Genomic DNA, 24,876 nt, shown 5'->3' on the forward strand with positions numbered 1-24,876 from the left:
TGGGTGGAGGTGGTCATCCTTCCCCAGCCCCCTTGGAGCACTCACTGTTTTCTAGACCTTCCCCTCTTCTTCTATACCTCCTTTTGTGGTGGAGATTGTCTTACACTTTTATTCAGCCTTGCTGGCCTCCTCTTTTTCTGCCTTCCTCTTTTCCCAGGCGCCTTTTGCAAGAACTCGCTCTCATCTCCGGCTCCTTTCCCTATCAACTGTGGCCCACGGCTGCCTCTTCACTGTTGCTCCATGTTTATGCCAATCTGTGGCTCTGAAATCTGAGATGCCCGACTTGAGTCTGTAAAATCAAGAACTGCAACGAGACACAAGCGTCCGGCCGAGAGCAGCCGGTTCTTTGTGCCGTCCCCACTCAGGAACATCACAGGAAACGATATCGCATCTTGGTCTCTTCACGCTATAAATCCCCCCCCTTCCAGCTATAGGACTCTGAAGCTGCCAGGAAATAAGGCTGAAAAGGGGAGCAATTCTGTCCCCCCCCCAGGCAGAAACTGGAAGCGAGGCCTCTTCCTCCAGCTGGCAACTTCCCCCCCTCCCAGGTGGTCAAGGCAAGGACCACTCCCCGTCAATCTTGAACTGAAGTGAATCCAGAGTTGCTCTGCAGGAGCCAGAGATATTTTGGAAGCGACATGGAATCCACATCTCTTCAGTTTGCAGCTCCTAGAGTTGGAGGGGTACACTGAGTTCATCTAGTGTGACACACATACCCACCTCCACTTCCTTTCTTTTAAGGAATCCTGTTATTGGAGACCCCGATTCTGTGTCCGGAGCTCAAGACGGAACACTGGTTTTAGCTGCCTTCTGGGACATTTATTTATGTCTTCACTTACTTAGCATGTTTACATGGCTCCCCATTTCATGGACATCGTCCCTGACCTGTCCACAGGTAGTCCTTGGCTTATGACTTCTTGCTTACCGGTCCCAACAGAACCACCTGGGGAGAATGTATGACTTGGATTTGAAGTTCTGACAGTCATGGAAACAATATATTATTATTTTCACCCTTTATTGCATAGCACTCAAGGCAGAGTACATGTGACAACAACCCTGCAAGGAGGGCCAGGCTGAGAGAGGGAGCAGTGCCAAACCCTCAACTTTTCTTGCAGTTTTTTTCTGCCTGCTCTTTGGTGCAATACTTCTTCAAGCCACTAGATGTTGCCACAGGACAACCATGGTTGTCCCAAAGGTGCTTTTTCAAAAAGGTAACTGGAGGTTTCTCTCCTCATCAAGAAGCTTCTTCAGTTCTGAAGAATGAACTGAACAGAAGAACTGAAGAAGCTTCTTGGATGAGAAGCGAAACGTCTTCAAGGAAAAACAAAGTCCAGCTGCCTTTTGAAAAAGCACCTTGGGGACTAGAGTCTCCAAAGTGGCTGCTTAAGTTCAACAATCTTTACCTTTTTTCCATTAAAAATATTCTCTGAAAGTGTGGTTGGCAAAGAGGGGGGGAAAAAGGCAAGAGTAACACTGACAGAGACTCAGTAGTGATGGATTACAGTTGCAGAGAATCTGAAGAACCCAGGAAGAGGCTGGGGTTGGGGTCAGGATCTGCACCCCAGAAGCAGAGGTGTGGGTCCGCAGCCCTCTCCCCCGGGGGTCCTCCCCAGCTGTTGTTCAGACTGCTCCTTCTGTGCGGAGACCCTCCTGAGCGAGAGGCCCCCACCCCATCTGAGCATTCTGCATTCCCATGCAGGAGGGTGGGTGACTCCCCAAACTCCCCTTTGCAGGCGGATGACCCCACCGAAGGCCAGACCCCCCCCCCCCCGGATCCCCCACAAAACCTGAAAAGCCATTCCCTTTATCCCTTTAGCTGATGGATCTCTCTTGGCTCCAACATTTGAGCAAACACTGATATCATCAAAACGTATAGCAAGGCATACTTTAAAATAAGCTTTATTTAGTTGTGTATTGTTTTTATTTTTTCAATATTTGCATCCATGCCTTGAAGGAATTGTTTCTCCCTGACAACACGAGTGAGGGGAAGGGAAGGGAAGGAGACGAAGTAAAATCTAAGGTTACCCATAATTTGTAAGCTATTTGTTTTAAAATGGTAGTTCTTTTAAATAAATCACCTTTCTTAGTTTTGTTTCCTTTATTTTAAAATAATTATTTCCTAGTTTACCAAAAAAGAAAGAAAAAGAAAGAAAGAAAGAAAGAAAGAAAGAAAAAAGGTGGAAAATTGAAAAGAGAATGACTTAGAAATGCATTCCTGGAGTTTAGGTGCTTCCAATTTTATTTCAAATTAAAAGGGAGGGAGGGAGGGAGGGGAGGAGGGGGAGGGGGGAAGTGGTCCAGCCCTTTGGAGCAAGTTCTCCCCAGAAGGGACCCCCTGACAGTGCAGGGAGGATGAAATCCTGGCCACCCCCTTAAATGGTCCAGGTCTCCCTGTGGAATGCTTAACCTTAACCTTGCCCTGTCAGGTGTTGCAACCTACCTGGGCCAGCCTTCCTCTCACCTCTTCCAGGGCAACTCGGGGTGACGATCTGACCATCGGCCCACCGGGACCCCCTCCTTTCCCAAACAGCCTGTCTGGATGGCTACCAGGTCTGCCTCAAGGGGCAGAAAAGCACAACGAAGACCTGTCTTCCGAAACGACGCAGCAGCTGTGCAGAAAAGCAGAAAATGGGGGTGGGAGGGCAGGGGGGCCGCAACCATGGCCAAAAGAAAACCGGGGAGGGGGGGAGGCCGGGGGCTAAAATTGGTCCCTGCTGTTTTGCTTATTTAACAGCAAGCTGGGTAGCTGCATGGCCACTGAGCTTGGGAAGCGAAGGGAAGAGCAGAATGAAAATTCCTTCTCGCAGGGAGGAGGGAGGTTGCCCCCTAATCTAATTTTGAGGGGAAAAAACCCAGAGATCCGAGCCCTTTTCCTTGGAAATGACTCCAGAAAGAAAAATCCTGGCAGGAGAGGGTCGTAGCCCACCTGCTCAGCTCGAAGGACAGTTAGTTGGAGTGAAGGCGCCAGCGAGACAGGAATTATGCACACCCCACAACTCTCGGGAAAGGTGGTGTCGCACCACGAGGTCCAGTTCAAGAGGCCTTCGCATCCATTTCCTCCGGCTTGAACTCCTTTTCAGCTTACGGGTTCACTGGGGTAGCTCTCTCCAAGGACACCCCCTCGCCTGCCCTTCTCCTTCGCCTTCATCGGCCACCAGTGCTTATCCCCAACCGGAACTTCATTCCTTGCATCACCTCTGGTTCCCTGCAAGGAACCATTTCGGGGTTTTCCTGAGCCTCTGACGTGAGGGCGCCAGGCTGGAGGCACGTGGCTGGGGAAGAGAGCGGCCCCCAAATCAGCGTCCCTCTGCCCCAGGACCTGCCCAGTGAGGGGGCAAGGAGGGCTGCTGGGGCACTGGCGGGAGAGAGGCCACCAAGGCCGGACCCTTTCCCAAGTACCCAGTCCTGTGGCAGTGGGCTCTCCTTAGCCTGGACAATGGGCAAGCTAAGGGGACTAAGGGGTCAATGGCAGGGTGGTCTGGGGCCAGGTTAGGGGTGAGAGAGAGGATAGCCAGGGCCAAAGGGTCCCGCAGCCCCCCCACTTTGCCTAGGCCAGGGCCCTCCCCCCTGCCAGGGCTGGTGTTTGGAGTCTGCTAAAGCTGCACTGCTCCCTCTGGCAGGACCCACAGTTCCCTGCCTGTCTGGAAGGGGGGGGTGCCTAGCAAATCCAGAGGCACCTTTTCCACAGGGTCAGGAGATGGGGGGGGGAGGGAAAATGATCAAGTCAGATTTGTTCTCTCGGCACAGAACCCACCTCCGTTTCGCTCTGTGGAGCCATCGTGTGCACAACATAGCAAACAAAAAAAAGAGTAAAACAACCCCCCACCCATTCACAAAATCCCCACCCAATGTGGAAAAATATAAATTCCAATATTTATGTAATAATTTAGTTAGAATACATCTTCTGTATTGTGCAAATAAATTAAAATGAAACAATGGGGAAGAGAGGAAGATGAAAAAAAAGGATTAAGGAATTAAGATGAGTATGCATTAAAAACAAACGAGAGAGAGAGAGAGAGAGAGAGAGAGAGAGAGAGAGAGAGAGAGAGAGAGAGAGAGAAAGAGAAAGAGCAGGAGAGGGAGCTACAGAAGCCAGCCCACATTTTGACCTGAAGGGGCTCAGCCTGGGGTCTGTGTGTGTTTGCACAGCCCTGGGAGAGTTGTGTCCTTGCACACCTTTTATCCCTTCTTCCTTTTCCAAACACCTGCCTGAAAAAGCAGGGCTGGTTTTTCCCTTCCCTCCTGGGGGGGGGGCTCTGAGCCAGCTCGATCTCTCCTTTTTCATTAGCCTGTAATTTCTTCAGCTTCCTCCTTCTCAGCCCCCCCCCCCTCTACGCTCTGCTAACATCCACAGGCCCTGAAGGTGTACAACGGGATGGGGCGGAAGTGATGGGAGATGCTGGTGTGTGTGTGTGCATGCATGGGGGTGAGGTGTTTTGTGAACCTGTGTGTCTGCTGGCCTTCAGTGTCCCACCCACGCATGGGATTTTGCCCCCGACTCCCCCGGGAATTTGGCACTGAGACATTTAGGAGGCCCTGCAAAGCATCCAGGCCCAAATGGGAACATCCTGCCCCCCCCCCAGTTCAAGCTCTGCATTCACCCCAGGAGCTTCCCCCCATTTACTAACAGAATAACAGAGCTGAAAGGGACCTTGGAGGCCTTCTAGTCCAACCCCCTGGTCAAGTAGGAGACCCTAAATCATTTCAGACAAGTGGCTGTCCAGTCTCTTCGTAAAAACCTCCAACTTCCACTGATTCACTGTTCTGTCAAGAAATTTCTCCTCATTTCTAGGTGGCTTCTTCCCCAGGTGTGGGCAACAGCTGCACCTGGACTGGCACGAGGGGGCGGTTGTGTGCACAGAAAGCCCAAAGAGGGCCAGCCAAGAGCCCGGCCAGCTTTGCCTTCCGGCCAGGAAGGAAACCCCACAGAACTTGGGGGGGAGGAGGGGGGTTGCCCCCAAGAGCCTGAAAGAGGGAAAAGGATGATGGAGAAGACAGGGAGCGGGTGGGAAGTGGCACAGGTTCAGAGGGACTTTGAGGAGGGAGCGAGGAGGCCGGCAGCACCGGCATCGCCAGGCAGCCCCACAGAGGCCGCAGCTGAGCAGGGACTAAACGGGGTGGGAAGGACGCCGCTCTCTCGAGAGGGTGCGTGGGGACCAAGGGGGCACTGGAGGCGAAAGGGCTGACGGAGGGAGAGACCTGGCCGGGTCTGTGGCCCCAGAGCCACCGGGGGGGGGGAAGGGGATCTGAAGGCGCCAGAGATGGTGAGGCTTGCTGGGCAAAAGGGGCCTTCTCTCAACCGGAGCTTGCATGAAATTTGGGGGGGCGCCAAAGCCCCCCATCCCATCCCCCGACCGAGGGTGATTCATCCACAGCTGCCCCTCCCGGCAAACCCACGAAACACTGGCTGCCCCCCCAAAAGTGAAGATAGGCTTTTGGGGGGGGGGCAGGAGACATTTACAAAGCACAAAGTGCACCATGGTGGTGGTGGCTATTTACAAATGCGCAGCAGTCCTTCAAGTTTTTCAAGTTTTGTAGAAAGAAAAGGGGGGCAAGAAAGGGAAGAACATAGAAAACAAAAACTGGTGGGAGAGAAGGAGGAGGAGGAGGAGGAGGAAGAACAAAATCAACCAAACACTCCCAGGACCAGGGAGGGCTACACAACACGGGCATCGCTCAACAGACGACAGTTAAGGGGTTCGTACACGGGAGTGGGGGGGGGGCTATGTACAGTGGTCACAGGAGGGCCACGTGGGAGCAGCCGGGTTCAGGCCATGGCGCAGCTGGAGGCTCATCCCCCCCGACACACTCACACGGGCACCGGGAGCGGGAGGGGGGGCGGCCCGTCACCAATCCGCATCTTCCTCTATGTAGTAGTCGGGGGCAGCTCCGTCAAAGACGCCGGGGTCCAGGGACTTGCGCTGCTTCCCTCGGGCGAAGACGCGTGAGATGGAGCCGAAGCCCATCTTCTCCTTCTTCTTCTTCCGCTTCTGGTCCTCCAGGTCCTCTAGAGACTGCGGGGGGGGGGAAGCACAGCGGACGCTCGGTTCCCACACCGGCCCCCTCGGCTGCCACCCTGCTGGGCTTCGGCCACCCAGAGCGGCCCTGCAGGGGCAGGCTGGGAAGCTGGCTGACGCCCCTCGAACCCCAGTTTTGGTGAGGAGCCCAGAACCTACCTGGACAATTGGGTTGTGCAGATTTTTCTGTACCGGTCCAGGACTATCTCCCTACCAGGAAGAATGGAGACCTCAGTTTGCGTTGTGATATGAAATATGGCACCAATGAGACACGCACACACATACACACACACACACACACAAAACCCCTCCCCGTGGGTGAGGTTGCATGCAGGCCATACGCAGCTCCAGGAGAGCGGCTCCCCCCTGCGCCTGCCCGCGTCCCCTGTGCTGGACTCCCCCCGTGGACCCTTTGCTGGGTTTTATGAAAGAGGCAGACCGGAAGGGCAAGCAGCCCGCTGCTCTCTGTGGGACTACAGAGTAGTCCTCGCCATATGACTGGTCACCCACAAAAGAGGTTGTAAAATCTGGTTGGTCGTCCATGATCTGCGTTACAACCAACTTAAGACTGATTGTACTTGGCCGGCTCTGCTACGGTCTTAAGCTGAGGCCTGTCTGCACAGCTGGCAGCCTCCCGTCCGTTTTCCTTTGGTTTTAGCTCATCTCAGCTAAGAAGAGTTTCGCTTTGCAATAGAAGCGACAAAGAATCTCTTCTCCTCCGTGGCAAACCAGAGAGAGAGGAGGGAGGACGCCACGGCCCTCTGTTTGGGAGGGCTGCAAATGTGTTCGGGGTTTGGCCTCCACCGTCCCTGGCATGCCACCAGCATGGGATCCAGAATCCCACCGAGGCTCCTGGGAGACAGGGGAGATGGCGGAGGGTGGTGGCTTCAAACTCAGCCCAGGTTCTGCGCTGTCCGTCGATTCTAAGGCAAGAGGCTGGCTTTTTCACCCCTCTTTCTCCCCAGCTCTTTTGCCTGGAGGACTGCCTAGGCATAACCTGCTCACCGACAAGACGTAGACGTTTCCACCCACGACTGGGTGACTTAGCATGCTCCCTAAAACAGATTAAGAAGAGGAACAAGCTTCCGCTCCCAGCACAAGCCTGGCTGCAGGGGAGGGAATTCACACAACCGGAGCCTTGACCCAAGTGGACGAATGCCCTCTGCACGCTTGTTGGAGGCCCTGTCCCTACGCTCAGCCTTCTCCTGCTTCGGATGCCTTCCTTTTAGCTCTGTCCCTTTAAAGCAGCCGCCTCCCACCAAATACCCCCCCAGCACGCCAAGGGCAGCGGAGAGCCCCTTCGAGCGGAGAAGCAGAATGAGGAACAGCCAATGACCTGCAGACGCGTCTTACATTGCAGAGGGAATGTGTTCGGTGCCGAGGCGAGTTGATGTCGCTCGGCGTGGACGACCGATCCCCTTCGGCTGCCGAAGCATCGGAGATGATGGAAGGCTGCCGCGAGTGGCATGGGCTGACTCGGACCCCTGAAATGCAAGAGAGACCCGCCTTGCCACTTTCTCCAGCGATCCGGGTGTTTGCCAACAGGGACGGCTTTCGCCCAGCCCTTCCCACGAAAGACAGAAGGAGCAGCTCGTGGGTCTGTTTCGGGACTGGCCCGGGGTGGAGTGGGGGGAGGGGAGAAGGGGCGGCTCTCACCTTGCCGGTCCATTGTGTGCTGAGGGTGGGCATGGTAGAGTGTCTGCTGGCTCTGCCGGATGGCGGCTGTGAGGGGCAGGTCGGCCTGCATGACCCACTCCTGGTTGCCGTTGAGCACCGTCTCACCGGGCATGGCCAGCGAGTGCCGCTTGGGGACGTCCTTGGTCAGTGTGGCTAAAGACTGCTTGGCCTGTGGGAGGGGAGAGGGTGGGAGGAGAGCAGTCCTTAGGAGAAAGAGCCTGGGGGGAGGGGGGCTGGCAGGGAAGACCCCGAGCGCCCCGGCCTCACCATGGCCAGCTCGGCCTCCAGCTCCTTCATGCGGTTGTCTTTCAGGTCCAGCTGCGAGCGGAGGGCGCCGGCGTGGTCTGTGGCCTCCTTGGCCTGCCGCCTCAGCTCCCACTTCTCTCTTTCCAACAGGTCTTTCTCTTTTGCCAGGGCCTTCACTGCATCCTCACTCTCCTGGGGGGAGGGGGTGTCAAGGGGGAGGGTGGGCTTTAGAAGATTTGAATGCACCACTCGGAGGGGGTGGCTTACCTCAAGCTTAGTGCGCTTCTCTGTGGGCCTTGGGGTGTCCCCCTCTGACGCACAGCCCTCCCCAGTGCAGAGACCCCCTACCCCGGCCATCTTCCCATCAGGCAGACCCCCTGAACGAATGCCCTGTTTTTAGCCCCTCCAACGTCCCAGGGATAGGGGCCCGGGGGCCCTGGATTTTACAGGGAGACCCTGCAGGCCTTGGGATGGCGCCTGCCACGGCCTCCCCTGCTCCCCCTCCATGGGGCAACCCCCCTTTCCTGCCCCCCCATCTCCTGACCTTCCGGTGCTGCTCGTAGTTGCGTATAAAGTCCCTCAGCTGCTCCTCGCGGCTTTCCAGGGTGCTGTAGAGCTGCTGCATCTGACTGACCAAGTCGCTCTTCTCGCCCTTCAACCGCCTCCGGTCGGCTTTCATGGCTGCCAGAGGGGAAAAAACAGAGATTTAGTCATAATAAATCAATAAAAGGGCTCAGCTGCAAGCAAGGAGGACTAACGCTGTGTGACCAAAGTCCCCTGGGGGCCCATCCACGCCTCCCCAAGGCCCTTGCCTGGGAGAGGGGGCACTGTCCTGCCACAGCAGAGGCCTCGGACGCCACCCGAGCCCCTCTGGGGCTGTGGGGGCCACAAATGGGCTCACGGCAGATCCAAGAAGATGCTGCCCCCCTGAGTAGGTGGGGCCTCCCGGGGGGGGGGGCATGAGACCCCTGCCCTCCCTCTGCAGGGTCTTGAGGGAGCCAGCCTCAGATGGAGACGGAGGTGGGGGACAGGCCTTTAGCTTCAGCTAAAGAGGGGGGGCTTTTCTGCTTATCTTCCAGAGAGGTAAGATCCATGCAGAAACTGTTTAATGAGGAAGGGCAGCCAAGTGGGGGGGGGAGGAGGGCAGCCAAGTGTGGGTCTGGGCCCCCAGCCCCAGGGCCGGGCATTGTGGCAGAGCCCCAGAGGGCCTGGGGCAGAAAAGGGAGGGCATCCTTTCCAAACACCGCCTGAAAGATGTCCAGCTCCCAAGGGAAGGGAGAACATGGCCATGGTTGCCATGGAAATGGGGGGGGCCTCTGTGAAAATCCTTCATTTCATTTTGAGGAAGCCAAGCATCACAAACTCAGGGGGGGCGGAGGAAGCAGGGAGGAAACTGGCAGTGGGGGGGGGTCAGGGAGTAGGTGACCAGCTTGGCCGGCCTCTCAGGGGCACATGGGGGGGAGCATTTCATGCCCAGGGAGGATGTGCCAGCCTTCACCCACGGCTGGGAGGCCCTTCGCAGGATCCAGGGTACCAGGGTCTTTGTCTCCAGCCGTGCGGCTCAGCTTTGGGGCACTGTTGGTGCCCTTGCACCGGGGGTCTCCGCCTGGCCATCTCGGTTCCTTTTCCAGGAGAAAAACTTCTCCCGGATGGATCCCAAAGGGCGGGAGCAAAACCTCGTTTGCATGCATGTCCTGAGTCTGCCAAGCCCCCACCCCCCGCCGCTGGCAAGGGATCAGAGGGTGCCTCTGCCAACTCACTGGTCCTTCCGCTCTGCACAGAACGGGCATCATCCGATGCCAACACCCAAGGGGGGAGCCTGTACAAAACTGGGGGGCTGGGGGGGACCTGCATCAGGGAGTCTCAAGGGTGAGAAAGGGGGGCCAAACTCTTCCAGCCTGGGTCATGGGGGGTCCCCAAAAAGGCTGAGAAAAGCTCTCCCCCAGCTAAAACAAAGAAGCATCTGATGGCATTTCAAATTTCCTTCCAACTCTTGGGGGGGGGGGGAAAGGGGGAATCTTCTGATGAAAGCCATTACCCCAAGAATCCCCCCAATGGGAAACATGTGGTGGTGGGGGGTCTGGGTGGCAGACTTTAACTGCCTTTCTGGATTCAGAGAGAAGCCCCACCCAGGAATGGCCCTGTCAGGGTTTGGCCCCCAGCTCTGCCACCCAGTGGTGCTCTTACCCTGCAGGGCCTCCTTGGCCCTGGCCAGCTCCTCCTCCTTCTGGGCCAGCTGGACCCTGAGCTCCGTGGCCGGGAGGATCTCGGCGGCTTTGCCCCCATGGGTCTCCTCCAGGTCCTTGGTCAGCGTGTCCTTCATTTGGCGAAGCAAGTGGATCTCCTCCTGCAGCTGGCTGACCTCTTCCCGCAGGAGGACTGGGGGGGGGGAATGCAGGCCAGTGGTGAGAGTGGACTCCTCCCCCCCTCCCTTCCTTTCCTTCCCCCCCTCCGATGGGAAGCACGGAGATTCCCCAAGGCAGACAGAGACAGGCTCCATCTGAGCCACCGGGAAAGCACCCCCACCCCCTCTCCTCAAAGGGGACCCAGAAAGCCCATCACGCACAGCTGTGGCTTTCAAACTGGCCACTTTGCGATGAGTGGGCTTCCACTCCCAGAATTCCCTAGCCAGCTTGGGGGCTGAAGAATTCTGGGGGTTGAAGTTCACGCCTCTTAAAGTAGGCAAGGTTGAGAAACACTGGTATACAGGTAGTTTTCGATTTACGACCGATTGCTTAGTGGCTATTTGGAATTACGACTGACCTGCCTTTGGATTCAAAGTTCCTGCGCTGACACATCCCCCTCTCTCTCCCCCCTCCCCTCCTCCCCTCTTCCCCCCCCCCCGCAAAGTCGTGACTCGACACCTTGCTCATTAACTGCATCTTGAGGTGAATCGCTTCCTGCTCCCCACCCTTCCCAGGGGAGAAGAGACGCAGGAAAACAGCTCATGTGGGTGGGGGGAGATGCCCCATAGCTAGAGGGGCAACGGGGGAAAGAAGCCCAGCACTAAAAATAGATCCCCCCCCCTTCTCTGGCTCAGGGCTGGCAACGCAGCGGGAAGGCGTGGCTTTGCAGAAAATTCAGCATTTCTGGCACCAACTCTGTAATTATGGGCTGTGGGGCTGTTTTAATTACACACCACCATCACGCTACCAAAAAATAGGTGAGAACGTCTGACATAGATCCACTTCCTTGGGGGCAAGCCCCACTGAACTCAATGGGGCCTCTCTCCAGCTGAGCAGGCAGCTGCTTCCGTGGCCCAGGGGCTTCAAAATGGGTGGGACTCCAACTCCTATCGTCCCCAGCCTGCCTGCCGCTGGGCAGGAGGGCTGTTGGGACATGTTCGTGCTTTTAATCCCTGCTCTCCGATACCCAGCGGTGCCACACGGGTTGCAAACCAGCCGAAGTCTCGCCTCCCCCCCCAAACTCTGGAGAACTGGGAGCTGTCCCCCGCCCCCCGCACTTCCTCTCCAGGGGAAGAAAGGAAGATTTGCCTTGGGAACTTCTTCCCAGCAAGAGGAGAATCCAAGTCTTTGGGGGGGGGCTCAATCCACCCCAGGGAACAGCCCCATTTTCTGAGTTCCCACCAAACACGGAGAAGATCAGCCAGCTGGAGAGGCTGCCCTGGCCAGCTGGGTGGGAGAGGCATTGCTGGGACCCTCTTCTCCACAGCCCCCTTAGAAGCCAGGAGCCCCCCCCCGTCCCTCCCCCCAGGATCCTTCAGTGGAAGCAGTGAGAAAGAAGAATCAGGGCTGAGAGATCTGGTTTCTTTTTCATTTTAAGCACTTAGGTTTTTTTCCAGAAAGTGACTCTGGATTCCTCCCCCCCCCCCAATCCAGGGACTTGAATCCGCAAGTGGAATTTCCTTGCACTGAGCAGGACAGGAAGGGCAGTCTGTGTGTGTGTGGGGGGGTTGTGTGTCTCTCCTGGCTGCTTTCCACCCCCAGCAACAGCAGCGCTAAGAAACAATAAACTCCCCCTTGCATTTTTGAGATGCTTCCCTGATGAAGACCACATTATTCCCTTCTGTGCTCTTCCCCCTGATGGGGAACATCTGAGATCTGGGCTGGGGGGGGAGCATGGGGGGGCAGCATTTGGGATGGCTTGCTCTCTTTGGCAAGCCAACTTTAGGGCCCGGGATGGCTCAGCAAGGCCCCAGGGAAGGGGTCAGCTCCCCAGGGACCCCCCTGCTCCAGGCTCTGCCTTTTTTAATGATACTCTACTGAGACACCCCCCCAAAGGCCCCCCCTGCCCAGGCTCTCCCCTGGAAGCCAATCCCTGGGCGAATGCCAGATCATGGGGGGTGGGTCTCTTCCATGTTTTCCCAAGCTGCCTGGGATGTAGGAGAATAATTTCCAAGCAGGAGGGTGGCTTCTTCATCCCCCCCCCCCCAGGAAAGGCAGGCATGCGTGGGGCAGAAGGCGGGATCCGGTGGACGAATGCTTTCTGAGGGCCACCTCTTGCTTCCTTGAGCTTTGGCTTGCCCCGCCAGCCTCGCACAGCCCCAGAATCCCCCCGGCTGGGTCTGCTGAAACCCAGGGATCGTAGCACTGCCTGTGGTCCCCAGACCCAAATGACCTGCCTTTCTCACAGCTTCTGTTTTTCCTGACTCTGATGGCTTTTCAGCAGCTCCCTTTTCTGCTGAGTTTCACTGAAATGTCAGGACTTTATGCCCATTTCTTTGAAAACAACGTCCTGGCCAAAGTGCAGCCCTGATCTTGGGAGGAACTCTGGAGAGCCAACCCGGGTTCGTGCATGCAGGGAGCAACCCACATCTAACCACAGCCGAGGACGTGATGGCCTTTTTTGGGGGGAGAAACAGGCCATTTGGCTGGCCAGGCAGCCCAACCGAGAAGCAGAGGAGGCACTTCCTGAAAACCTGTCGGAACCGTTTCACGAGGCGATTGTGGGCCTGCCTGGAGATGGTTCAGGGAAGTAGCTGCAGGCATCTGGCTGGGACAGCCCTCGCCTGGGCACTTCTCCTGGGCGCCCGCCTTCTTTGCCCACACGCTCGGCCGCTTCCATGCAAGGCCAATCCTTGCCCCGGCTGGTGTGCTTGGATCGCCCCCCCCCCCGAAATATCTCACAAGGGAAGAAAAACCTTCCCTATTCTGATCAGCAGGACTGAATTCTTAAGTCACCCTAAGACAGCAAATTTAGGTTTTTAAATACATATTTGACACTAGGTTAAGTACACAATACACTGTGCACAATCTTTGGCCAAACAAACAAACTGCCAGACATGGAAAACTAGAACAGACAAATATGCCTGCACACCCACTGAACCGGTCACTGGTTGCTGGATTCCAAAGGCAGCCCAGGGGAGGGTAGAATGTGGTTTTCTGAACGTGTGCGCGCACACACACACACACACACACACACACGGCACCCTGTCCAGGGTCCCACTGGGCCAAGCAAACTCCTGGCCCCACCTGGAAGACTGAAACAAGCCAGGGTGACGTGGGCGCCATGGCGCTTATCTGGGTGTGGCGTCCACAGTTTCCAAAGCAAGAGCCAAGAAGGCCGGCCAGGTGCAAAGTGCAGGCCGAATAACACAACCTCCTCGAGCGACACCTGGGAAGCAGGCGGGGGCCCTGCACCCAAAGCCCCCCACTGAGGGTGGGCAGCTCCGGCAGGCCAGCCAGCTGAAGGGTCCCCCTCCACCTGGCTCCTGACCTGACTCGGCTGGCTTTGGGCGGGTGGGGTGTGGCCGGTGGGAGGCCAGCAGAGGGGCAGTGGGCTCCCCGGACAGACTGAGCGCCTCTCCCAAGGGCCAGCCGGCCACCGCAGAGCAGACCTGCAGCCTTCAGACCATCTACCCCGCCTCCCTCTGACTCATCCCTCCTGAAGGGGGGGAGAAGGGGGAGACCAGGATAAGCACTCGGCTCAAAAGGGAGGCCGGCTCCACCTGACCACTCCTGGCAACAGGTGTCCTCCCAGTTCAGAAAGGGAGAGCCCACCTGGGAAAGATGGGGAGGCCCCCCGTGACTGAACCCAGGACCGCAAGCCTGGCTCCAATCTCTTCGTCTTCTTTGGGGGGGGGGGAGACACTGAGTTCCTTTCTTGTTTTATTTTGCAATACAGCCAGAAAGTGATTTTTCTCCTGGGCCTCCGCAGGAAGGGCCTGGGCTGTGGACCCTTGCATACAGCCCCCTCCTCACAAAGCCTGTGGGACACCTGAGGGTTCTCCGTCCCAGAAGCCGGGGGAGATTTTCTTTCTGGGGGGGCAGCAGGAGCAAGGAAACCCACACAGCAACATCCTAAACAATGCAGCGTCTGCCAAAGAGGGCCCAGCCGAGAGGCATTTATATCTTGGGGAGACGGATCCAAAAATAATGAGCTTTTTCCAGGAGGGTCTGGATAAGTCCTTGCTTGAGGGGCCCTTCTTCCTATTCCCCCCACGTACAACACTGAGTTTGCTATTCAGCCCAACAAATTCCAGAAAAGCTTTCTTCCCTCAGTCCCAAAACTTTGTGCAGGGTCCCCACGTCCTCCTTCTCCTCCTCCGGACAAAGTCCAGCCTTTCCCAGTTAAATTATAACTTTTCTGGAGGTGGGGTGCAAGCAGGGGAGGGGCTAGGTGGGGAAAAATATTATTGCAATGTTTTTTAAGACTCAGGGGCCTTTGCAGAAGAGAAAGAAACTCTCCCTCAATGTAGAACAGCCATCACTCTCTCTCTCTCTCACTCTCTCTCTCTCTCTCTTTCTCTTTCCCTCTGGGTGTGTGTGTGTGTGTGTGTGTGTGTGTGTGTGTGTGTGTGTTCACAAAAGAATGAAATAATGGTTTGCAAGCAGGAGGCTGTATTCAAAAGAGAACCAGACCACAAAGCAAACAAGTCCTCTTTGTTTCCCCATCCTCAGATGCAGTGGCTCTTCTGACCTCCTTCTAAGCGCCTAGTCCTCATGGATCCATTGACAGAAGCCTTGGGCGGCCGGGTGCCATGCAGGGAGCCTGAATATGAGCTAGGCTGGACTGAACGATCAGAAACCCTCCCAGGGCCCTCCGTGCGGCTGTGCCAGGCTCCTGCTGCCTTCGGGAATGACCCGCAGCCAAGGGGGGAAGCAGGATGGGACTCCGGTGCCCATCACCGCTGGCAGCTGGGGCCTTGCGTAGGGGTGCCCGGCTTTCCTCAACCCTGAGCCAAAGAGAGGCCAGGGGCCCCGCGGCTCCCAGCCACGCAACGAGCTGACAAGGCGAAATCTAAGTCTCTCTGCCTCTCCAGGCAGGCACCATCCCGCAAACCCGCCAGGTTTGGCAGCACTCACCGCAGGAGCCCTGCCGCAAACCACACCTCCCCCTGGGCTACCGATTTGGAAACTCCCTCCGGCGCCTTCTCCTGCCCGCCGGCTGCCCAGAAGACCCCCGCCCCGCCCCGCGGCTTTCCGGAGGGGCTTCCCTGGTCCTCCCAGGCCCGGGAGGGAGCGCAGGCGGCGAGCAAGGTGGGAGCGCCCAGGGCCGGCTCCCCCCCCCCGGACCTGCTGCCTGCCCCGGCCCCTCCCCAAGGCTCCCCCTCCCCACGCGGAGCCCCCCCCCGACTGCCAGGAGGGCCCAAAGCGGAGCCCCCGGACCGTGGGAAGACTCGGAGGCCGAGAGGCAGCCCAGAGAGCGGCCCGGCCCCCCTCGCGCCCACCTACCCGGCCTGCTCTCCTCGCTCTCCGATTTCATGCCGGGGGCCGGGCGGAGCCGAGCTCCGAAGGCCGGCCGGTCCTTCCTTGCTGCGGCGGCGGCGGCTGCCGCTGCTCTCCCCTCTCTTCCGCCCGGCTCCTCCCCGAAGCAGCCGGAAGGAGGGAAGGAAGGAAGCACCGGTTGCGCTACCTGGAGCCCCGGCCCAACAGGTGCTGCCGCCGCCGCCGCCGCCGCCCTGCCCGTGCCAGCCGGAAGCTCTGCCGGGCAGGGGCGGGGAGGGGGTTGCCCGGCTGGGCCGCGGGCCGCTCACCTGCCCAGCCGGCCTCCGTGAGAGGCGGACGTAGAGCAACCTTCCCTTTTGGCTTTTTTTTGGGGGGGGGGCACTTGCACGGCCCCCGGGCTGTCTGGGGAGGAGGAGGGCCCCGCTCCGATTCAGAGGGCTGCAGTGGGGGGAGCCTGGCCCCCAAATCCTTGGGCCTGCAAAACAGATTGGAAGGGCTGGCCTGAATCTCTGCAGAGCTGGGACGGGCCCAGGGCAAGAATTTGTTCCCAGTCGGAATAAAGTAGGTCCCTGTTCTAATCAATCCTTTTGCCAACATCGTGAGGACTAGGGCCTTGCTCTCACTATGCAGGAAGGGGACTGCAGGCCACAGACGGATGACGGAGCTCTGCTTCGCCCTTACGACCGCTGCAGCCCCCCACGCTCAGTCACACTTTGGGTGCCTGGAACTGGCGTGGATGTGCAGCCGTGGGCCTTCCCAGACAAGTAAAGCTGAGGTAGGATTTGCTTAACGACTGCCTGCTTCGCTTAACAACCGCAATGATCTGCTTAACAACCCTGGCAAAAAAGGTCGTAAACTCAGGCGTGGCTCACTTAACAACCTCCTGGCTCAGCAGCAGAAATTTTAGAGTCCCCTGTGGTCATAAGCCGAGGACTCCTTGTGCTGTTCTGCACTCTGTGCCCCCAAAAGGAGAGCCTGGCGAAGCTGAGCGGCTGCCCCCCCTTCAGGCTGTGGGCCCCTCCCGCCCCCTTGCAGGGGGGGGAGGATTATGGCAGGGAAGTGGCGTGGGAAAGCCCCCCCCCCTGAGCCTTGCTGGCAAACAGCCCTCCTGACGTGGGGGAAGGGGAGCCCCCCCCAACATCGCTCACACAAGCAAACACTCCTGACAAAAAACTCTTTTTTGAGCAGTCCCTTTCCATGCCCCAGTCCCCACAAAGGAAGAGGGAGGGGAACGGAGCCAAGCGGGGAACACCGGCTGCCCCTCGGGGAGAGGCCAGGGGTTCATCAGAAGCCCCCCTCAACCCAAAGCCTCCCATCCGGGGCCTTCGAAAGCCTTGCAGAGATTCGGGGAAGTCAAGAGATCCCGTCTCGTTTTGGGGAGCTTCACTAAGCTCAGCTGTTCCCCTTTCATGCCTCGCCCTTCAGCCAGCAATTGCTCAGGCAGATCCATTTTGCAGAAGGGGCTGCCGGAGACGGAAAGAGCCCATTTGGCTGCTTGTCCTTGAATGTTCTTGTGTGGCATTCACTCTGCCACAAATCCAAACTCTTTTGCCCTTATCTGTTCCTAACATCAACTCTACAGAGTGACCCTCACTCATCTCCTCCTGTCTCCTGCTTGAGGAGGGGGTTGGACTAGAAGACCTCCAAGGTCCCTTCCAACTCTGTTCAGTGTGTCTGGAGTTCCTCTTTCCTCCCCTCATTTTTTCCCCTGCTGATGTTCCTCTCTCTCTTTCTCACACCTTCTGCAGTTTGGTGGGTGGCAACGAGGAAACATGTTTGTTGCTAAACCACTAAAACCTAGATTACTTCTTTGTATTCCAGGGTATCAGGGAGCTGGTAGTTCAGCATAAATTAGGCGCTCTGCTGCCTAGTTTTGAGGCTGCTGTGTGGTCCTCCCCTTGTCTCTACAGTCTTTTAACGGTGCTAGTCTAAGGCTCACGGACAATATTTAATTTCAGGGGAATAGGTCAGAGGTATTATTTCAGAGGCACTTTTTCACACTGATCTGGAAAATCAAATCACTCCAGTTGAAATGCTGAATCAGATATGTTTTCCAAGTTGATTTGAACTGTCAAAACAGGATCCGGCCTAATCAGCCTTCCGAATTGGACAGGAGTCGGTCTTCTTCGCCCTCTAGCCTCAGGACGGAGTGAGAGCCCTGAGATGCCGCCAGCGCTTTGCGGGCACCCAGATCGCTGGCTCAAAGCATCTGCCCTCCTGTACGGCCAGTCCTCCACTTATAGCCCTTTGCTTAGCGACCGTCTGAAGTTACAACGACACTGAAGAAAGTAACTTACGACCATCACAGCATCCCCTGGGGCTGTTCCGTTTGTATCTTAAGGCATCGCATCAATAATGCGAGAGTTTGGCTGAAAAAACCACCACCCTCAACAACCCTTAAAGCTCTGGATGAATATGAATCATGCAGCTTTTAAAGTCATTTCCTAGAAAGCAACTTGGTGCAAATATGGGGTACCTGCACCCTCATCTCGAGCAGAAGGCCAAGAGCGACGGGCTCTCCCCGACGGCTCCGGTTCCCCCAGGGAGGACGACGGCTCAACACTCCCAGAACCAGCGTTAATTCGGAGAGATTTTGCGCTGGACAGTGGTGGCCCAATGCTTGCGTTACCATGGTTTTCATTTTTAATTTTCCATGCATGTTTAATTGCCGTAACCTGTTTTTGTTTTGAACCACCAATACCCCAAGTAAAAATAGGTGCCTTGTTTCCCATCTAAGAAGCAGAAATTGTGTTGTGTTTTTTTCCCCTCTTGAAGACGTTTCGTTTCTCATCTAAGAAGCAGCTTCAGTTCTGCCTCAACCATGACTTGGCAGACCGAGAAGCCCCATAGACATAAAGCCAGTACCCATTTACCGGACCTCTGGACAAGAGTCATAATATGCATATTTTGGAACAGATCACTTCCTGTCTGAGTGGAAATCCTTGCCCACAAGCCAATACTGGATCTCTTTCCAATGGCAGGTCCCGGCAGCTGCCCCAGGATGGGAGCGAGCTCGAATGAGGGCAGGGCTGCTTCAGCACCACGGAGAGCTGCCCGCCTGTCCTGGGCTCCCAGAGGGGCAAAGGTCGGCTGAGACCCGGCCCTCCAGATGTTGCTGCACTACAGCTCCCAGCAGCCCCAGTCAGTGCATCACGGTAAGGGATGCTGCAGGCACGTTTGGCCACACCCGTTGGCCACACACCTGCTCAGGGATAGGAGCATGGCATTCACACAAATCCCTGCTCATTTCAATAAATGTTTCACCTCCAAGAATGCCACTGAAATTCTCTCCCCCTTTCAAAAGAGAGAGAGAGAGAGAGAGAGAGAGAGAGAGAGAGAGAGAGAGAGAGAGAGAGAGAAACCAATGCCGAGTTCTTGCAAATTTGCACACACTCAGCTGACGATGGAAACATCCCCAGATCTGAATTTTTGTACCTCTTTGTTCACCTCACTGAAAAATCCTCTAGGCTCACTGAATGAAAGTGAAGACATTTTACTCATTCATTTAACATTCTCTGATATCAGATGCAGCTGCAGGAACAATCCCCCGTTTTGTCATCCTTAATTCAAACACTGCCCTCCTTTTTCAAAAGTGGGGATTTTTCAGGTCAAGCTTCTTTCAAGCTCACTCACACAGAGATGGATTTTAGCTTTTCATAAAGAGTTTCTGTCTTCCCTCCAAAGGGATGGGAAACAACACGGTGAAGGAACATCCACCACGCAATGTCAATCACAGCCCCAGGAAGCTTGTCGGCTGATTTATGGACTTGTATTTTGGAAGGATTTGCTGGACATGCGTTGCAGAGAAAACCAATTTCCCAAACTGTTCCACCAGAGAAGCGCAGGCTCTGACACTTCTCTGAATGCGGGGCGGGGGGGGGGTTCTCTCCAACCTCGAGGGAAGGTCAGGCCACAGGGCTGAAGACTGAAAGTCTATCATTTGCAGGAAGCAGAGACAGAATTGCCACCAAGCAGGTGCACACCAGGAGAAACTGTGTGCAAAGAAGGTGCAAAATTTCTTTTTACTTTTTAAAATCACAAAGTGGCAAAACGACCTAAATGGTGAAAAGGGAGAAATGAAGAGACACGGAACCCAAAGGCGCCAGATGAGCCTCTCAGAAAAAGCTGGAAGAGGAAATCAGACTGCAGGGTCCAAAGTCCAGCTTAAAAAGTCCTCGCCAAAGGATCCGGGGCCATCGCAGCAGAATATTCCAGCACCCTGCTTCCATCTCCCCAAATTTATCCCGAGTTTTAGAAATGATCGGCTATCCTTAAGAGAACCAGTCTCCTTGGAATTTCCCATTAATCGGATTTTCAAAATTTCCCATATTCTGTATATTAGCCTAATACGTCAGCCGCCCATAGCTTTCAAAGATAACTTTGCCAAAAGAGGGAGGAGGAGGAGGGGGGAGGGGGAGGAGGAGCCACAGGATCCCAGGGCTGGGAGAAGAGATTTTGGAGATCTTTTGGCCCAGCCCTCTTCCCAGTGCAAGTTTCCTTCTATCATTCTGGACAAATGACTGTCCAGTCTTTCCTGGGGAACCTCCAGTGAGGGAACTGGCTGAACTGGAGCAGGAGATGGTTTTGTCATGGTACCCAGCAGGTGGCAGCACACAGCTGACCTTGAAAAAGGGAAGTCGGGTCAGACCCGATTAGCAGGGGGTGGATGAGGAGATGACTAGGGAAGGAGACAGGCTTGCTCCACCCTGGGAATCAGGAGTCCCAATGTATATTCTTGCTTTGACACTCAACGCAAGGCGATGGCGAAAAGAGGAGGGATGCAGCGGTCGAGGCGAGTCCGGCTCCAGGGAGATCCCACCTCCACCAGCCCTTAGGTGGCACCACCAGGAAATCCAAGGATGTGGGGCTTGGAAATGGATTCTTGGGGGGGGGGCTGTGGGGCAAGCTGCTTCCGTGCCGCGGCTGCAGTTGAGGACCTCTTGATCCATGAAAAATATCTGGCTTCCAAATGAACGCAAATCCACCCGGGGGGGGCTGCCAGAAAGAAAGAACCCCCATGTGGAAAAGACTGCTGGACCCGTTAAAACCCTCTCTGCAGATTCAACCTGTGCTGCGTTGGAGTTTGCAAGACGGTGGCAGAAGCTTTCGGCCGCAGAACAATAACCCGAATGGATCTTTGACTGACTCAGCTGCCTCTTTGGGCGAAGGATGATGCAGGAATAAAATTGTATCAGAAAATATCTTTTGATATCCAGGAGTAAGAAAAATTAATGAGGGCTAATTGTCTGTGCAGCTTAATCAAATCAACCAATCCAGCACCCTTTTCCTGACTCGACTGCTAATTTAATCCCCACGCATATTTTCTTCATTAAAAATAAGGCGCTCATCAAAAGGGAGACAATATACATAAATAAATGCAAGGGCGAAGGAGTTACTGGTGCCCCCCCCCAACATAAGAACCAGATGCCATCAAAAAAAGACCCTCCCCCAAGCCCCCACTTAGTTTGCTCCCTGCAGGCAGCCCTGTGGGGGTCTTTCACGCAGGGAGCCCCAGGCGGTCAGAGAAATGGGGCACGTCAAGGCTTCTAATTACTTTGCAGGGATTTCCCCCCACCACCACAATCCTTGGCTGTTCTCAGGTGTGGATGGCGACACTGCCAGGGCTGGTTTATCAGCGCTAAAGACAGGATCCTCCTGGGGGCCATTCACGGGACAAGCACTGCCAGGGAAACGGGCAGGAAATTAATTTATCCGACAGCAGCACTGCTTCCTCCCCCCATAAATAAGTAAAAAGAAAAGGCAGGGGAGATGCAGGGGAGCGGAAACAAAGCCTTGGTTCAGCCAGAGCCAGAATGCCTGGATCGAGCAGAGTAGGGGGGGGGCTTGCAAAGGGGTCATTATCTGCCATTTGGGGGGAGTACACAAACACAGCTTATTAGGAAGCCCCCCAGAGGTTAAATTACCTAGAGGAGGAAGGTGAGAAAGGAAGACATTGTTTCTGGAAAAATAACAGCCGCATTTTGTGGTGGTGGTGGGGCAGAGTCTGGGCAACCCTGGGCAACTTGCTTCCCACGGGCAGGGGCAGGTTGTGCCCACCTGGCATGTTCAGAGCGGCAGGAGGGGGCCGGAAAGGGTGAGGTCCCTGATTCAGAGGGAGCTGAGCCCTTCTTGCCTCTGAAGAGTCCGTCCCCTGCCCCGATTTTGCAACCTGGGCCTGGGGCGCCCATCGTGAGTGCTGGGGGCCGGAAGGGCCCAAAGCAGCGATGGGGTCCAGGCAGTTCCAGTCGCAGGTGGGACAAGCCATGGTCCTCCCCTCCTCCCCTCTTCCGGCTCCCAATTCCAGCCCGAATCCATCTTGTTTTGTAGCCAGGCTGACAGCCGCCAGGTTGGGCCTGCTCCACTAGCACAAAGGGCCGCCAGGAGCTGATGCTGCTGACTGAGAGGCACAGAAGCTCTGGAGCCTGTCAAAGGAACAGCCCCACGTATCCGACCGACACCCACCTGGGCGGCCTGGAGAAGCTGCTGACACCAGGCAGCCCGTTGCCTCACGTTGTTGCCGTTCTCCACAGTTGTAGAGGCAGCCACAGGAACGGGAAGAGGTGAAAACTGCTTTCCATTTATAAACTTGCTCGCTCGCGCAAAATATGATTTCTCACCCAAAAATCAAACCTGTTAGGTGCATCTTATTCACCCACAAACACATTTAACACATTTCACCAATAGAAATGACAGGAAATCAGAACCAGTTTGTGGCATCCTCGCTTTCCACCCTGCAGCTATAAAATAGGTGCCGAATGCCACCTGCCACTCAAGCGGTAGTAAAATTGGGCAAGAGGATTATTTGGGGAGGAAATGGTAAAGTCCAAGTGAAGATGCTTAGGAAAGATCCGTGTAGGAAGCAGATGGTGCTAAGAACTTCTGTCCTTAGGAGAGCATCTTTACAAAGCCCCATAGGGAGGGAGGGAGGGAGGGAGGGAGGGAGGGAGAAAGGTGGGGAGGGTGTGTGGCCAGCCTCAGGCCCCCCACCCTCAACGCCCCCCCCCTGCTTCCTCCTCCAGCACAGAAAAAAGTCCCCTCCCTGCTCCTGGCCAGGAGCTCCTAATGGAATGTGTCAGTTGTATGAACAATAGTCTCCAATGGGGGGGGGGGTTGTCCTTCCCTTTTCATCTGCTGCTCCTGGATGGTCCTGCCCACTTTTTCGTCCCAACCCCTTAAAAATGGCTGTGGCGGGTCACACGCAAGTTCAAGGAGTCACTGCAAGGAAAAGAAGGCAGCCTGTCAGACTCTCTGCAGGGGAGGCGAAATGCTGGACACGGCAAGGAAAGAGACACAGGTCAGCTCCTGCTACACAGGACACAAACACACACACACAATTCAATTCCTGCACACCCAGGTCTGCAGAGCTGCTGCTGGTCAGAACTGGGAATAAACAACTGTCTGGCTCGGAAAGGGAGGCTAGACAAATCCATGATCTGCCTTGCTTTGGTGCTGCTTTGAGGAAGCCCTTCACGAGGACTAGAGCCTTCCTTGCCTTTGAAGGCAGGCTCAGAGCTCCGTGGCTTGGAGGTGAGAGCAAAGGGCCAGTGTGGTCACTTGCAGCAGCTCCTCCTTTTACACAACAGAGTTCAACAGAGACGCCCATCCGATTCCATGAGTTCGGACGGGCCTCGCAGGGCCCTGACTGGGCAAAGGGTGCCAGGCGGCCAATCTGAGCTGGGAGATCCAGCGGCAGAGAGGAAGTCAGTCACCTCCTGCGCCAAGCAAGCAGGGGCGGATCCATCACACCAACAGGCGATGATCCCCTTTGCAGATCAGCTTATCCTGGGCAAGAGCCCACAACGCTGGGTACTCAAGCGGAGTCCTACAGCAGCAGTGGAGGACCATTGGCATTGGGGAGGGGTGGCCGTTCATTACCCACCTCGAGAACAACGCTCCCCCTTCACCTGGGGGCTCTCTCCCCCTTCACCTGGGGGCTCTTGACGCCTCATCGACTGGGATGCTCAACAGAGCTTCTCCAATTAATCTCTGTCCGCTCTCAGGCCTCTGCTGAGTTGTTATGCAGTCGGACAGCCTAGCAAATGTGATAAAGAAGGAGCAAATAAATAAATAAACAGCTTGAAACAACTTTGCAATCTGTTCAGAGAACTCAGACTTTGGGGTAAGCTAAAAATAAAAGCATATGGCCTCAGGATTCCTTTTCTTGGCCTTCTTTAATCGTGAAACAGGATTTAGCATGCAGGAGTGTGTGTGTATACACACACACACACACACACACACACACACACACACACACAGAGGAAACCCCCAAGGACAGCTGCTGGGCCCTGAAAGTCTCTCCTTTTGGCTCAACCCTCCCCACCCCCATGCCCAAAGAGAAGGCTGCAAGGAACTCCAGGAAAATGGAAATGGAATCAGAAAGGAGAAATAATTCTGTACAGCCTGGAAAAATGTAAGAGATGGCTAAGAGGGATGGATGGATGGATGGATGGATGGATGGATGGATATAGATAGGCAGGCAGGCTTTACCTGACATAGATTTCTTATATGCTCAATAATAATAAACACAATTCCTCTTTAAAAGTTTAAGATGGTTGCCCTTCCTATCAGTACTTTACAAAAATCAAGGAAATCAGGATGGAAAAAGCGCTGTGAGACAGTCCCACGCCTCATAAAGGTTTCATTTGGCCTTGACTAGGAGGAAAGAATGAGGAATTTGATATCTAGGAGTTAACTCCCTTTCTGACCCATCACCAATGCAGAGATCCTATTATTTCCTGTTCTGTTCTGTTCTGCTCGGACTCAGAAGTCCAAACGGGCAGGTACTTTTTTTGACAATAGAAATGTGCCCTTTACTAGGGTTTTCCTCAACCTCAGAAACTTTCCTTGTGTGTGGGCCCCCAGCTCCCAGAGTCCCCCAGCCAACTGGTCCATTTCCCCAACTGGTCCTTTGTGGAGAGCTAACATTCCTTTTCTGCCTCTTATCTCGCAAAGACACTCGTGGTCCCCAGAGCCTAGCAGGCCTTGCAAACAGGAAACGCAACTCTGCCCGTTCCCACGTGTGAGGCTGAGCCCCAAAGGGGGGGGGGAGCCAAAAGGATTCCTACCCTGGCCAGCCAAACTGTGAAGGGGGGGGCTCTTTCAAGAGACAGACCAGGCTGCCGGTCCATCTCAAGGTTTATAGAAGGCGCAGCTAAAGTGCTGACTTTGCACCTCCGATAAAGGCACCAGGCGTCCACTTGGCCTCTGGCTTCACTTTAGAGGCCCCCAGTTTTATAGAGGTGGATAAATATTATGGAAAACTTTTATTCAAGGCGGGTTTAATACAACTCCTGCCAAATCCAAAGAGC

At 55.5% G+C, this 24,876-nt stretch overlaps 1 protein-coding gene across 5 annotated transcripts in view; it reads right to left on the minus strand.

Moving 5' to 3' along the window:
* Window positions 1-1,883: 1,883 nt before the first annotated feature.
* The window catches only part of KAZN (kazrin, periplakin interacting protein), a 38,358-nt gene continuing 15,365 nt past the window's right edge, over window positions 1,884-24,876 (minus strand). Inside the window, exons 5-12 of one of the 5 annotated variants that reach the window (XM_039367386.1) lie at window positions 10,128-10,319; window positions 8,485-8,621; window positions 7,962-8,132; window positions 7,674-7,863; window positions 7,371-7,501; window positions 6,177-6,227; window positions 5,814-6,014; window positions 1,884-3,205 (exon numbers count right to left, since the gene is read on the minus strand). In XM_039367386.1, the coding sequence (XP_039223320.1) occupies window positions 5,847-6,014; window positions 6,177-6,227; window positions 7,371-7,501; window positions 7,674-7,863; window positions 7,962-8,132; window positions 8,485-8,621; window positions 10,128-10,319 (1,040 nt within the window). In that variant the 3' untranslated portion in view covers window positions 1,884-3,205; window positions 5,814-5,846. Of the gene's footprint in view, window positions 6,015-6,176; window positions 6,228-7,353; window positions 7,502-7,673; window positions 7,864-7,961; window positions 8,133-8,484; window positions 8,622-10,127; window positions 10,320-15,574; window positions 15,739-24,876 lie in introns of those variants that run through there. The other 4 variants (XM_039367385.1, XM_039367388.1, XM_039367384.1 and 1 more) reach the window with 4 other exon arrangements.

The sequence above is a fragment of the Crotalus tigris genome, unplaced genomic scaffold (genome assembly GCF_016545835.1).
Source record: "Crotalus tigris isolate CLP2741 ecotype Arizona unplaced genomic scaffold, ASM1654583v1 scf7180000020588.15403103151:6194809, whole genome shotgun sequence".
Lineage (NCBI taxonomy): Eukaryota > Metazoa > Chordata > Lepidosauria > Squamata > Viperidae > Crotalus > Crotalus tigris.